Genomic DNA, 12,195 nt, shown 5'->3' with positions numbered 1-12,195 from the left:
GGGGGGGGGGGGGTGTGAATTCCTGCAAAGGCCTCTCAGACCATAAGAGGAGCCAGGCCCTTGACTGAGCCAGGGCAGGCGGGGCTGGAATGTGGGAACATCCATGGGCCAGCCCCTCTTTCCTTTACCCTATCTGGGTCTCCCCCAGTGCTCTGGTTTCTTCATCAGGTCTCCCTATCACCAAGTTCTCCTCAGGTCTCCAGGAGACATTATCAGACTGTATCTGGACATTGGGGAGAAACAGGGTGGGGAGACCACCACAGCTGGGTAGCATGGTGGTCTCAATACCTGGGTTCTCCTGTCCCTGATCCTCTGTGAGTTCTGAGATCCTGGGCCTGGCAGGGGCTGGTTAGATGGAAAAGGGGGAGCATAGGTGTCTGGGGCAGAGGGAACAGAGGAGGGACATATATTTTCTGGCTCTTGGCCTAAAGATGGGAGGGGGGTGCTGAGGGCAAGGGAGGGTTAATGTGTCCCTGGCCCTGAGCCCGGGCTATCCCAAGAGGGAGGGAGGCAAAGGCTGGAGGCATCTGGAGAAGAGATTGGGAAGAGCTTGCCAGGTGGGGGTGAGGAGAGAAGGAATTCCTGTTCCATCCTCCCCCCAGCATCCACCGGGGTTTGGGATCAGGTGGGCCCTGAGCAGGGGAAGATAAGAGGGATCAGAAAAAGCAAGGGGCCAGCAGGGCTGCCTGTGTGTGCTGTGTCTGGCTCTGTGTGGGCCTGGTGTCCCTGGGTGTGTTTACGTGTCTGACTTGGTGTGTTTCCTTAGCGGTCTCCGTCTCCCTGGTTCTTGGTCAGTCAGTGGTATGTCCTGACTCAGTCCTCAGTGTTCCTGCCTACCTTCCCTTCCTCCCTGTGAGGCACATTTTCCAGGACTCTGTGTGTTACTGTACTGGGGGAGGGGGGGGGTGTATGTGTTTAGCGGGGAGAAAGGGCTGGGGAAAAGTGGGGGTGGGTCCCTGATGATTTGATCCCTTCTTCCTCCCCAGAACAGTGGCTTCCAAACACTGCTCCCTCCTATACTCACACTCTAAGCCTAGGAAAGAGTTGGGGGAGGCCTCCCTGGAGGACAGGGCAAGCTGGGCGGGACACCAATGGGCAGGACCCATTCAGGCATTTTCTGTGCATCAGAAGAGGCCCTCCTGAAGTCTGCTTTCAGGACCCTGGTCTCCCTTCTCCGGGCTCCTGTGTCCGGGGATTGTGTATTAAGAATGAGAACAGAGGAGGGGGGTGGGGGTCCGATGGGGCCTTACAAACTCTCAACTCACTCCCTGAAGAAGGAAACATTAACAGCTACCAGAGGGAACAATGGCTATTCCTGCCCTAAAGTTCTGGCAGGCTCCTGAAGGGAGGGGGATGGTGGATATTCCCACAATCCCTCTAGGCCTTCTGGAGTCAGCCCAGGAGGTCAGGGCTGCAGATGCTTCTCCAATCCAGGAGGGCTCCCTAGAGGAAGGGGCTGTAGCTGCGCCCCCAGTCCCAGCAGGCTCCCTGGAGGAGGCGGTGGCAAAGGCAGCCAGAGTATCCTGAGCCCTTGTCTCCTCCCAGGCTATGACTTCCCCGCTGTCCTGCGCTGGTTTGCCGAGCGAGTGGATCTCATCATTCTCCTGTTTGATGCCCACAAGCTGGAGATCTCTGACGAGTTTTCTGAGGCAATCGGGGCCCTTCGAGGCCACGAGGACAAGATCCGGGTGGTCCTCAACAAGGCGGACCTGGTGGAGACACAGCAGCTGATGCGCGTCTATGGGGCACTCATGTGGGCGCTGGGCCGCGTGGTGGGCGCCCCCGAGGTCCTGCGGGTCTACATTGGCAGCTTCTGGGCCCAGCCCCTGCTCGTGCCTGACAATCGGCGCCTTTTTGAGCTGGAGGAGCAGGACCTTTTCAGGGACATCCAGGCCCTGCCTCGACACGCGGCTCTGCGTCGGCTCAATGACCTGGTCAAGCGGGCCCGCCTTGTCCGGGTGAGCCCTGGGTCTTCACTAGGGGAGTCAGGGGGTGCAGAGAGAAGAGCCTGGAGGGCTGCCCGGAGGAGGAAGGGCCTGAGGTGGGGAGTCAGGAGGGCTGCCTGGAGAAGGGAGTGATGGAGACCAAAGGCCAAAGGAACCAACCAATATTCTCTGCCTTCAGTGTGCAGGAGGGCTCCCTCCTCCACCACCACTGAGTCCTGTGCAGAATGCATATCCTGTGCATAGACTGAGTTCAAAAGAGATTTAGGCTTAGGGCAGACTACCCTCTGTGTGCCTCTCTGGCTCGGTCTCTGCTTCTGCCTCACAGGGTGGAGGTAGCTGGAGGCGTCCTGGACACCTGGGTCTCCTCCCCTCTCAGGAGGCAGCTCCGGAAACCCCGGAGTCTGGGCGCCAGCTCCCCCTCCCCCCTTATCTCTTCCCGGCACCTTTCCCTCCTTCCTGCCTGTGAAAGCCATCAGTCCCCCTCTCCCTCCCCTCCCCAACTCCCTGCCAGATTTCTCTGCCTTTCCCCCATTATAGGAGAAGGCTCACTTGATCTCATTCCCTCCTCACCACTGCCCCCCCAAATCCTGTCTCCCCGTATCTCTGCCCTCCCCACAGCTATGGTCCCCCGCCTCAGGAAGGTCTCCACACCCACTTGGGCACCCTCTCCCTCCCTGAGGAACAGAGTGAGCCCTGGGCTGCCTCCTGGAGGGACCTGGGAGGCTTCTTACTGGATCCCTGGGGCAGGAAATGAAGGTGGGGAAGCTCATCTCCCTGCCTAGGTGAGGAGGTATTGGGACAGAGATAGATAGAAAAGGTGGAAGGAGCCTGGATTTGGAGTCCATTCAGGTCCAGGCTCTACCTTCGACCGGCCCCTTCCCCTCCTTGAGCCTCAGTCTCTCTGCCTGTAAAATGAAGGTGCTGTACCAGTTGACATGGATAAGGTCCCTGCCTGTGGAGGCTCTGAATCCACTGATCAGATAAGATAATATAAAGTTCTTTGTAGGACAGCTAGGTTGCACAGGAGTCAGGAAGACCAGAATTCAAATCCACCCTCAGACACTTATTAGCTGTATGATCCTGAGCAAGTCACTTACCCTATTTGCCTCAGTTTCCTCATCTGTCAAATGAGCTGGAGAAGGAAACGGTAAACCACTCTGGTATCTTTGCCAAGAAAACCCCAAATGGGGTCAGGGAGAGTCAGACATGACTGAAATGACCAAAGAACAAAAAAGTTCTTTGTAAATCTTAAGGCATTCTCATACTTCGAATAGTCTACATTAGCTCAAATGATCTCTCTTTGAGATATTTATTGAAAGCTTTACTGTTTATGATTATAAATAATATTGTTATTCTATATTATGGGAGGAACAGTGTGAAGTCATGGAGGGAGTGGGCTTAGGAGCCAGGAAGATCTGCCTCTGACACACCCCGGCTGGTGTCTGGGGGGCTCTGGGCACAACTCTCTGAGACCAGGAGTTTCACCAAAAGGGCTACTTGTGTTAGGAGAGAGAGTATCCTCACCTCAGAATTCCTTCTGTCCCTGGAATCACAGGTCCTGTCACTATCCTCTTATTATTCAGATCCTATCTATGACTTTTTACTGTGGGGAACTCCCAGGTGAGGAAAGTCCATCTGCCAATTCAGGAATAGGTTCTTTCTCTGCAATTGATGGTCCTACAGAGTTTCCTGGAGCCCTGAGTGGTGAAATGATTGGCCAGGGTCACACAGATGCTGTCTTCCTGATTCCACAGCCAGCTTTCAGGTGTACCACACAGTACTATTATTATTATCCTATAGGGATGGAGACAGAGACACAAACCCCTGCCCCCTTTTCTTCCTGGAGGTGAGGAGGCTGCTCTCTTGCCATTCCTGCTCCATGGCCCAGCACTCTGCTCTGGACCAGTCTCAGTGAGGGGTGGACTCTTGGAAGAGAGTGGCACTCATTACGCGCCTAACGAATATGGTCCCATTCGATTTCCTGGGGCTGGCCTCCGGAGCAGGGCTGGGTGGGTGAGCCTACTGCCTGTGTGCCCCCAGGTGCATGCCTACATCATCAGCTACCTGAAGAAGGAGATGCCATCTGTGTTTGGGAAGGAGAACAAGAAGAAGCAGCTGATTACTAACCTGCCTGTCATCTTCGCCAAGATCCAGTTGGAACATCACATCTCCCCGGGAGACTTCCCCGACTGTGAAAAGATGCAGGTCAGTGGGGCAAAGGGACAGATAAGGTGAAGCAAGGGCTGCCCTTGGCAGGGAGGATGGGGGAGGGGGAGCCCAGGGAGGCATCTTGATGGAGGAGGAGGAGGAAGGACCTGGGGGAGCTTCCTGGAGGAGGAGGCAGGGTGATATTGGGGGCACTGGCTGAAGGAGGGACTGTTGAGGTGGCTTGGTGATTCCTGAATTAGAAAATCTGAGAGTTGGACAAGACATCCATGGCCATCCAGTCCACCCCATACACCAAAGGAACACCCAGGATAATGTACCTGACGAGAGGTCATCCAGCCTCAGAAGACTACCAAGGAGGGAGAACCCACTTCCTGTAGGGGTAGCCCATTTCCCTTTGGGGCAGCTCTTGTTGTTAGACAGCCTTTTCTGATATTGAGACTCAATTGGCTTCTTTGCAACCCATTGTTCCTGGTTCCACCCTTTGGAGCCAAACCAAACAAGCTGCATCCCTCCCCTGCACAGCGAGGCCCCTCAAAGACTTCCCTCTTGTTTTCCCTAAGTCTTGTCTTCAAACAAAACACCCTTAGTTCCTTCAGCTGATCCTCTTATGTCGTGGACTCAAGGCTCTTTGCCATATTGGTTACCCACTTGTTGACACCTTCCAGCTTGTCAATACCCATCTTAAAACATGGCGCCCAGGACTCCAGGTGAGGTCTGAGAAGGGCAGAATCAGGGGACCCTCACCTCCCGATTTCTGGAAGCTCTGCCCCTCTTCCTTCCACCTGGATTCACCTTCACTTTCCTGGCTCCTGTGTCACGGGACTGACTTGTACTGAGCTTGTGGGCCACTAAAACTCCCAGATTCTTTTCAGGACAACTTCTGTCTTTCCACACCTCCCCCATCTTAAGCTTGTGAAGCTGATTTCTGTTATCCAAGTACAACACTTTTCACCCTCTTGAATATCATCTTATCAGATTCAGCCCCATCCTCTTGTGACCCTTCAAGATCCCATTGGATCGTGACTCTTACCCAGTGCGTTAGATTTCCTTTTCAGCTCCCGGTCATATTCTAGTTGATGAGTGTGCCTAACCCTAACCCTCTATCCTTTTAAGTCATTGATAGAAATGTTAGATGTCATAGGGTCAAGTGCCAATCCCTGAAGGACTCCCCTGGAAACTTCCAGATACATTGACAGGGAACCATTAACAACCCTTTCCTTCCCTATCCATATTGTTTTCTAAGTCAAATCTTCTCTGCAAGAATGGTATGAAATCCTTTATCAAAAGCTTTGCTAACTGAATAGAGCGCCGGCCCTGGAGTCAGGAGGACCTGAGTTCAAATCTAGCCTTAGACACTTAACACAAAAACTAACCTTGTGACCTTGGGCAAGTCACTTAACCCCAATTGCTCTCCAAAAAGCAAAAAAAAAAAAAAAGCTTTGCTAAAACCCAGACAAACTATACCCACAGCATTCCCTTCATTCACTAGTTTATCCATCCTATCAAAAAAAAATTAGCATTCGTCCGACGTGGCCCATTCATGTTGCCTCTTGGTAGTTACTGCCTCGCTTTTTAGACGTTTGCTCATTATCTATTTTTTTTCTTAATAGTATTTTATTTCTTTTTCCAATTACATGTAAAGATAATTTTCAACACTCATTTTTTGGTTGATAATGATTTTTTTATTTTATTTTTTTTAATTAATTTATTTTTAGTTTTCCACACTCACTTTTATAAGATTTTGAGTTCTAAATTTTCCCTCCTCCCTCCCCTCCCCCTTCCTCAAAACAGCAAGAAATCTGATATAGGTTATACATGTACAATCATGTTAAACATACTTCCATGTTAGTCATGCTATGAAAGAAGAATCAGAACAAAAAGGAAAAACCACAAGAAAGAAAGAACAAAAGAAAAAGTGAAAATAGTCTGCTTCCATTTGCATTCAGACTCCATAGTTATTTTTCTGGATATAGATAGCATTTTCTATCATGAGTCTTTTGAATTTGTCTTGGATCATTGTATTGTTGAGAAGAGCTAAGTCTGTCAGTCTGTCACAGTTGATCATTGTACAATGTGGCTGTTACTGTGTACAATGTTCTCCTGATTCTGCTCACTTCACTTCAGCATCAGTTCATCTAAGTCTTTCCAGTTTTTTCTGAAATCTGCCTGCTCATCATTTCTTATAGCACAATAGCATTCCATTTTACATTCTCATACCACTACTTGTTCAGCCATTCCCCAATTGATGGGCATACCCTCAATTTCTAATTCTTGGCCACCACTAAAAGAGCTGCTATAAATATTTGTGTTCAATGTGGGTCCTTTTCCTTCTTTTATGATCTTTTTGGGATACAGGCCCAGTAGTGGTATTTCAGGATCAAAGGATACACACAGTTTTATAGCCTTTGGGGCATAATTCCAAATTGGCTCTTCAGAATAATTGGATCAAGTTCACAACTCCACCAACAATGCATTAGTGTTCCAATTTTCCCATATCTTCTCCAACATTTATCATTTTTCCTTTTCTATCATATTAGCCAATCTGATAGGTGAGAGGTGGTACCTCAGAGTTGTTTTAATTTGCTTTTCTCTAATCAATAATGATTTAGAGCATTTTTAAAAATTATAGATAGCTTTAATTTCTTCCTTTGAAAACTGCCTATTCATATCCTTTGACTATTTATCAATTGGATAATCCACCATCTCTTAGAGGTCTCTTCTAGAATTTTCACAGGATTTCATAGCAAACTCACTAGCCTTGTCTCTTCCCTTTTCTGAAAACTGTCTCTTTCTTCTCTGGTCTTTCAGTACATCTTCTTTTTCACACATAGTCAGTCCTTCAAATGTCTCCAATGGGCTCAGCCATCCCAGATGCCAGGTCCTCCTTCAGGAACTGAGGAAGGAGTTCATCCAGGCCAAGGGATTTGAATTCATCAAGGGCAGTGTGGACTCTTTTTCTGTCTCATTAAAGATCTTGGATATCAGTGCCCTCTTAGTGATTTTTGATTCTATCATTTCCAGTGTAAAAGTCACTGGTTTAGGTTTTTTTTTTACTCTTTTTTTGAAGGGCAATTGGGGTTAAGTGACTTGCCCAAAGTCACACCACTCGTGTGTCAAGTGTCTGAGGTGGGATTTGAATTCAGGTCCTCCTGACTCCAGGGCTGGTGCCCTATTCATTGTGCCACCTAGCTGCCCCAAAAGTCACTGTTTTTGCAGATGAAACAGGAAAAAATTTAATTTTGTTTTTTTGTTGGGGGGAAAGCAAGGCAATTGGGGTTAAGTGTCTTGCACAAGATCACATAGCTAGTTAATTGTCAAGTGTCTGAGGCCAGATTTGAAGCCAGGTCCTCGTGACTCTAGAGCTGGTGCTCTATTCACTGCACCACCTACCTGCCCTGAAACAGGAGAAAATTAAGAGAGGATATCTTTGCTTTTTGTCTGTTGGCGGTTGCCATTATCCCATCCATCCAAGTAAAGCCTCTATCACTTCTTTTTCCTCCCGGTATAACAAAAACCAACCAACCCTTTTCTGTTGACCTTCCCTTCCTTCTCTCACCCCCTCAGCTCCTCCTCAGCATTCTCATTCCTGATCTTATTTCTACAAGATCACACCATGACTTTCTTTCAAAACCTTGACCTTGCTTCCATTTTCTTTATGTTTCTTTCAAAATCTGAGCTGGTTGGAACTTCCCTGAACATCCCCACTGGCCACTTCAGACAATTCCCATTTTTCCTCCTTGACAGATTTGTGCTCCCTTTGTGGCTTCAGAATGCCACCCCTGGGCATCTCCCATCTCTCTTGGGTGGTCCTTCCTGTACGCATTTTAAGTCATGGGGTCTCACCTATCTTTCCTCTGAACCCTTTGGAATCCGCTTTCCCCTCAATTGAGGGGGCATGTCAGACTATTTCCGCTGCTCTGGGAGGGAGCGCTCACTTCCCCCCAGGGGTCCCTTCATTTCCACTCCCTGTTCCTCTCTGTTAGGGAGAATCAGATCCAGAATAGAATTTCCCCTTGTTGGTTCCTCCATCTTTTGAAAGCTGAAATAATCATTAAAGACAATTCAATAAGTTATTTAGCTGTCCTGCTTTCGGTGGAGGAGGGAGGGAGAAGCAGTCTATTTCTTGGGCTCCTCATCTCTTTCCCCTTGCCGTCCATGAGGTCTGTAGTCCACTTGAATGATGAAATAGTTGCTATTTCTGCCTCCTCTGACCTTCACCCAGATGCTTTCCTTTATGTTTCCCCACCCTGCCCTCTGGGCCCTGGATCCCCTCACATAACTATACTTCCTTAATACTCAATTGTACTTCACCTTTCATGTATCCTGTTCCTTTGGAATGAAGTATCCCCATACAGAGCCATGACCCAGCTGTGGGTTCTATCCCACCAAGTCTTAGTGATACCCACCTAAGGGTGTCTAGTTTTCTTCCTTGAGTTGGGACTTCTAGGTCATCTGGCTTGTTGCCTAAACTTTGGGCATTTGTGAATGGACATGGGAGTCTGTTGGTTTTGTTCCTGGGTCCTTCCATGGATTTTGTATTTAGAGAATTCTGGAGTACCTCAGACACTCTCCTTCCCTCTTTGTAGCTCCCTCTGTTGCATCTATGTTAGGGGGATCGCCACTCTCCATTCTTTCTCATTTAAAGATCAGTGAAGGAAGCCTGGAGGAGGGAGCTGGGGGTCAAGGAAGGCAACCATGGGAATTTTCATAGGAATGTGGGATGGATGCAGTGAGTGACAGCCTCTCCAGGCTTAAGGCTTCTCAGATTGGGGCCGGCCTCTGTATGTATCAGAGGGGGCTGTAAGAATTTGGGGGGAGAGGAGGCATAAAGGTCAAAGTCCAAGGGGACAGTGTCTGGAGACAGGGACACAACCCAGGGTCCAAGGCCAGATGACAGGATGGTGGGCCCAGCCAGATGTTCCCTCCACCAATCTCTGCTGTCCTTTGTTCTTCCCTTGACCCTCCCTCACCTTTCCTTTGCCCTTCCCTTCCCCTTTTCTATCATTCCTCAGTCTTCCTCATCCGTCTTCACCTGTCCCCATTCTTCACCAGCAGATTCTTTTTTCCCTCCTTTGGCCTCTCCCCATACCCTCCCCCATTCCTCTCCTATTCCATGTCCATTCTTTCCTCGTCCTCTGCTGTCCCTCTGCTGTCCGTCTTTCCTTAGTCCTCCCTGTCTTTCATCCCTGCTTTTCCCGAGTCCTCCCTACCCCTTCTCCCTTCCCTCCTCTGCCTTTGTTGTGCCCCCTTTTCCCTCCCCCGTCTTTCCTCTGTCCCACCTCCATCTTCATTCCCTACCTCTCCCTCCCCTGCCCATGGGACCTTGATTCTCTCTGACCTTCCTGGTCTCTCTGGGCAGGAACTCCTCATGGTTCATGATTTCACCAAGTTCCACTCTCTGAAACCAAAACTGTTGGAGGCCTTAGATGAAATGCTGACCCAGGACATCGCCAAGTTGATGCCCCTGCTTCGCCAAGAGGAGCTGGAGAGCCCTGAAGTGGGTGTGCAAGGGGGGGCCTTCGAGGGCACCCACATGGGTCCCTTCGTGGAGCTAGGTCCTGGAGAGGCCCTGGGCGAAGGGGGGGAAGATGAGGACGATGAAGCGGAGTGGGTGGTGACCAAGGACAAGTCCAAATATGATGAGATCTTCTATAACCTGGCTCCGGCCGACGGCAAGCTCAGCGGCTCCAAGGCCAAGACATGGATGGTGGGCACCAAGCTGCCCAACTCGGTCCTGGGCCGCATTTGGAAGCTGAGTGATGTGGACCGTGATGGCATGCTGGATGATGAGGAGTTCGCCCTGGCCAGTCACCTCATCGAGGCCAAACTGGAGGGCCATGGGCTGCCTGCTGACCTGCCCCGGCACCTGGTGCCGCCCTCCAAACGCCGCCAGAAGGGCTCTGCTGAATGAGGGCCCAGAAGGGGGCCTGCTTCTGGCTCTGTCACCCTGCACCAAACTTGCCCCCCAGCCCTGTTCCTCTCAGAGCCCATTTTGATAGCTTGTGTCCCCACAGCTCTGTTCTTCTCTAAGCCGCTGACCAGCATCCCTATGTCTGGACCTTTCTGAACTCCCATCTCCGTCTTCTCTTAATCTCCAACTTTACCATCTCTTGAGCTCCCTTCTTGTCTTCTCTCTGAGCCATCTCTGTGTTCTTTGAAACCCCATGACTGGACTGTCCCCCTCTGAACCCCAAACTCTGAACTCTCATCTCTTTGAGCCACCATCTCTGTCTCACTCTGAGGCACCTTCTCTACCCCTCTCAAGTCCCAAACTTCCTCCTCATCTTTGTCTCACACTGAGCCCCCCTTTATTTTTCTCCAAGCTTCTGATCTGTGTTAACAGCTCTGCCCTTCCTTGTATCTTCAGAATCTCTCTCTGAACTCCCAATGTACCTCCCCATCTTTCCTCTCTAAGCCCCCATCTTGGCCCCCTTATGACTGCTGGTTTCTCCCTTGGAAGCTCTTTTCTTTCTGTCTGAGCCCCCAAATCTTTCCTGTTCTGAGACTCAATCTTTGTCCCACTCAGAGACTGATATCTTTCTCCCACTTCCTCACCAGCCTCCCACTAGTTGGACACCCCTCCTGGCCCGTCATATCTCTCACTCTCCCTCATCAGACACACTCTACTTTGCTCACATCTACCCCAAATGTGAATTATTATATTTTTCCTCCTGCCTCACCCTGGGGAAGTCCCTTCATACAGGCCTTATGAAGGCCTAAGGGACATGCATGTTTGTGTTTTAGCTCTTTGAACTCCCCTCTTCCATCTCCACCCCAATCCTCAGCCTGTCTTTGGATTTAATAAGAAGTTGAGGGGAAGAGGAGAGGATTCCTTTCCACATATCCCACCCCCAACACACAGATAAATACCTCCCCTCCCAACACACATTCACATAATCGATAAGGACCTAGGTAGGGGGGATGATTCCGAGGTTTTAAGTGTATGTGATATTGTGTATTGTGTATATGTTAAGTAGACTCAAGTGACTGATCCCTTGGTCATGTGACCGATAGAAGGAATGCTTCTAGCCCCCAGCTTGTTGACTTCCCCATGAGTCCCCCAAAAAGGGGACCAAGGAGGACCCAGGTTGACAGAATCAGTCCTAGACCCTCCCTCCTCTCCATCTATTCCTCTTAGGCGACCCTCGAAGGTCAGTGATATAAGGGGCAAGGGCAGACGGGGAGGGATGTGACTGCCCCAAAGTTAAGCTGAGGTGAAAGAAAATTGGCTCAGCCCCTCCAAGGCAGGGCTCCAAGTCTGGAGACTGTCCAGGGACTGGTTGGAGTAGGCTTGGTGTGGTCAGGTGCCCAGAAGGAGCTGGCCAGGTAGGAGCCTGGGGTCTGCCTCCTTCCTGTCTATATGTAAATGCTTTACCTGGGTCCTCCTGGCCCATCTGACTAGTCTGTTTGTAGAATTTGAGTGAAGAAAAGCCAGTACTCCAGACCAGTTCATTGGCCCACATTTGTCATATGGCATTGGGGGAGGGGGTCCTTTATTTTTGTTGTGTACTTTCCCCCATCAGCTGACAGGACGGGGTAGGGGTGGGGGCTATTTAAGGGACCCAGAGTTGTAGGGTGGAGGAGTCTGTATCTTACAGTAGCCATGTTTCTACTCCGCCCCCCCCCCCAACTCTGACCCAGCTCTTACAAAAACATGGGATCTTTGGCAGAGAGGTGGAAGGCACCTTGGATGGGATCACATCCAACCCCTTCATTTCATAGATGAGAGATCTGAGGCTGAGAGAGTTAAGTGATGTTCCCAAGGTTACAAGGCTAGAAAGTGTGTGAGGCAGTTGAACTTGAAGTTCAATACTCTTTAGTCTCCTGGCTCTCTAGAGCAGGGACCAGGGTCCACAGAGAGGAATCACCTGGTGTGTCCCCTAGGAAGGGCAGGGACCCAGGTGCAGCTCCTGGTCCCTTCCTGGAGGACCCTGAGATGGGAGTGGGGGAATATGCAGGCTGTCCTTCCACCAAAATCCCACTCGCACCTGATCACCTGGGGCCCAAAGTGGGACTCCCCACACTTATACCTACACACACACACACACACACACACACACACACACACACACACACACAC

The 12,195-nt window shown here is 50.2% G+C and overlaps 1 protein-coding gene and 1 long non-coding RNA gene across 5 annotated transcripts in view; one reads left to right on the top strand and one right to left on the bottom strand.

The window, feature by feature from the left end:
* Positions 1 to 12,188, top strand: part of EHD2 (EH domain containing 2) — a 17,225-nt gene extending 5,037 nt beyond the window's left edge. For all 4 annotated transcript variants that reach the window (XM_069078427.1, XM_069078425.1, XM_069078426.1 and 1 more), the window contains 3 exons: positions 1,546 to 1,958; positions 3,987 to 4,151; positions 9,475 to 12,188. In XM_069078427.1, coding sequence (XP_068934528.1) covers positions 1,546 to 1,958; positions 3,987 to 4,151; positions 9,475 to 10,026 — 1,130 coding nt within the window. In that variant the 3' untranslated portion in view covers positions 10,027 to 12,188. The remainder of the gene's footprint in view (positions 1 to 1,545; positions 1,959 to 3,986; positions 4,152 to 9,474) is intronic.
* The window catches only part of LOC138153999 (uncharacterized), a 293-nt gene continuing 153 nt past the window's right edge, over positions 12,056 to 12,195 (bottom strand). Inside the window, exon 2 of the long non-coding RNA XR_011166526.1 lies at positions 12,056 to 12,145. This is a non-coding gene — a long non-coding RNA (uncharacterized lncRNA). The remainder of the gene's footprint in view (positions 12,146 to 12,195) is intronic.

The sequence above is a fragment of the Petaurus breviceps genome, unplaced genomic scaffold (genome assembly GCF_028583685.1).
Source record: "Petaurus breviceps papuanus isolate PSGF00001 unplaced genomic scaffold, PetGlider_PUasm1.0 91041, whole genome shotgun sequence".
Lineage (NCBI taxonomy): Eukaryota > Metazoa > Chordata > Mammalia > Diprotodontia > Petauridae > Petaurus > Petaurus breviceps.
Note: the sequence above shows the minus strand (reverse complement) of the source record. Positions and strands in the feature narration are given on the sequence as shown.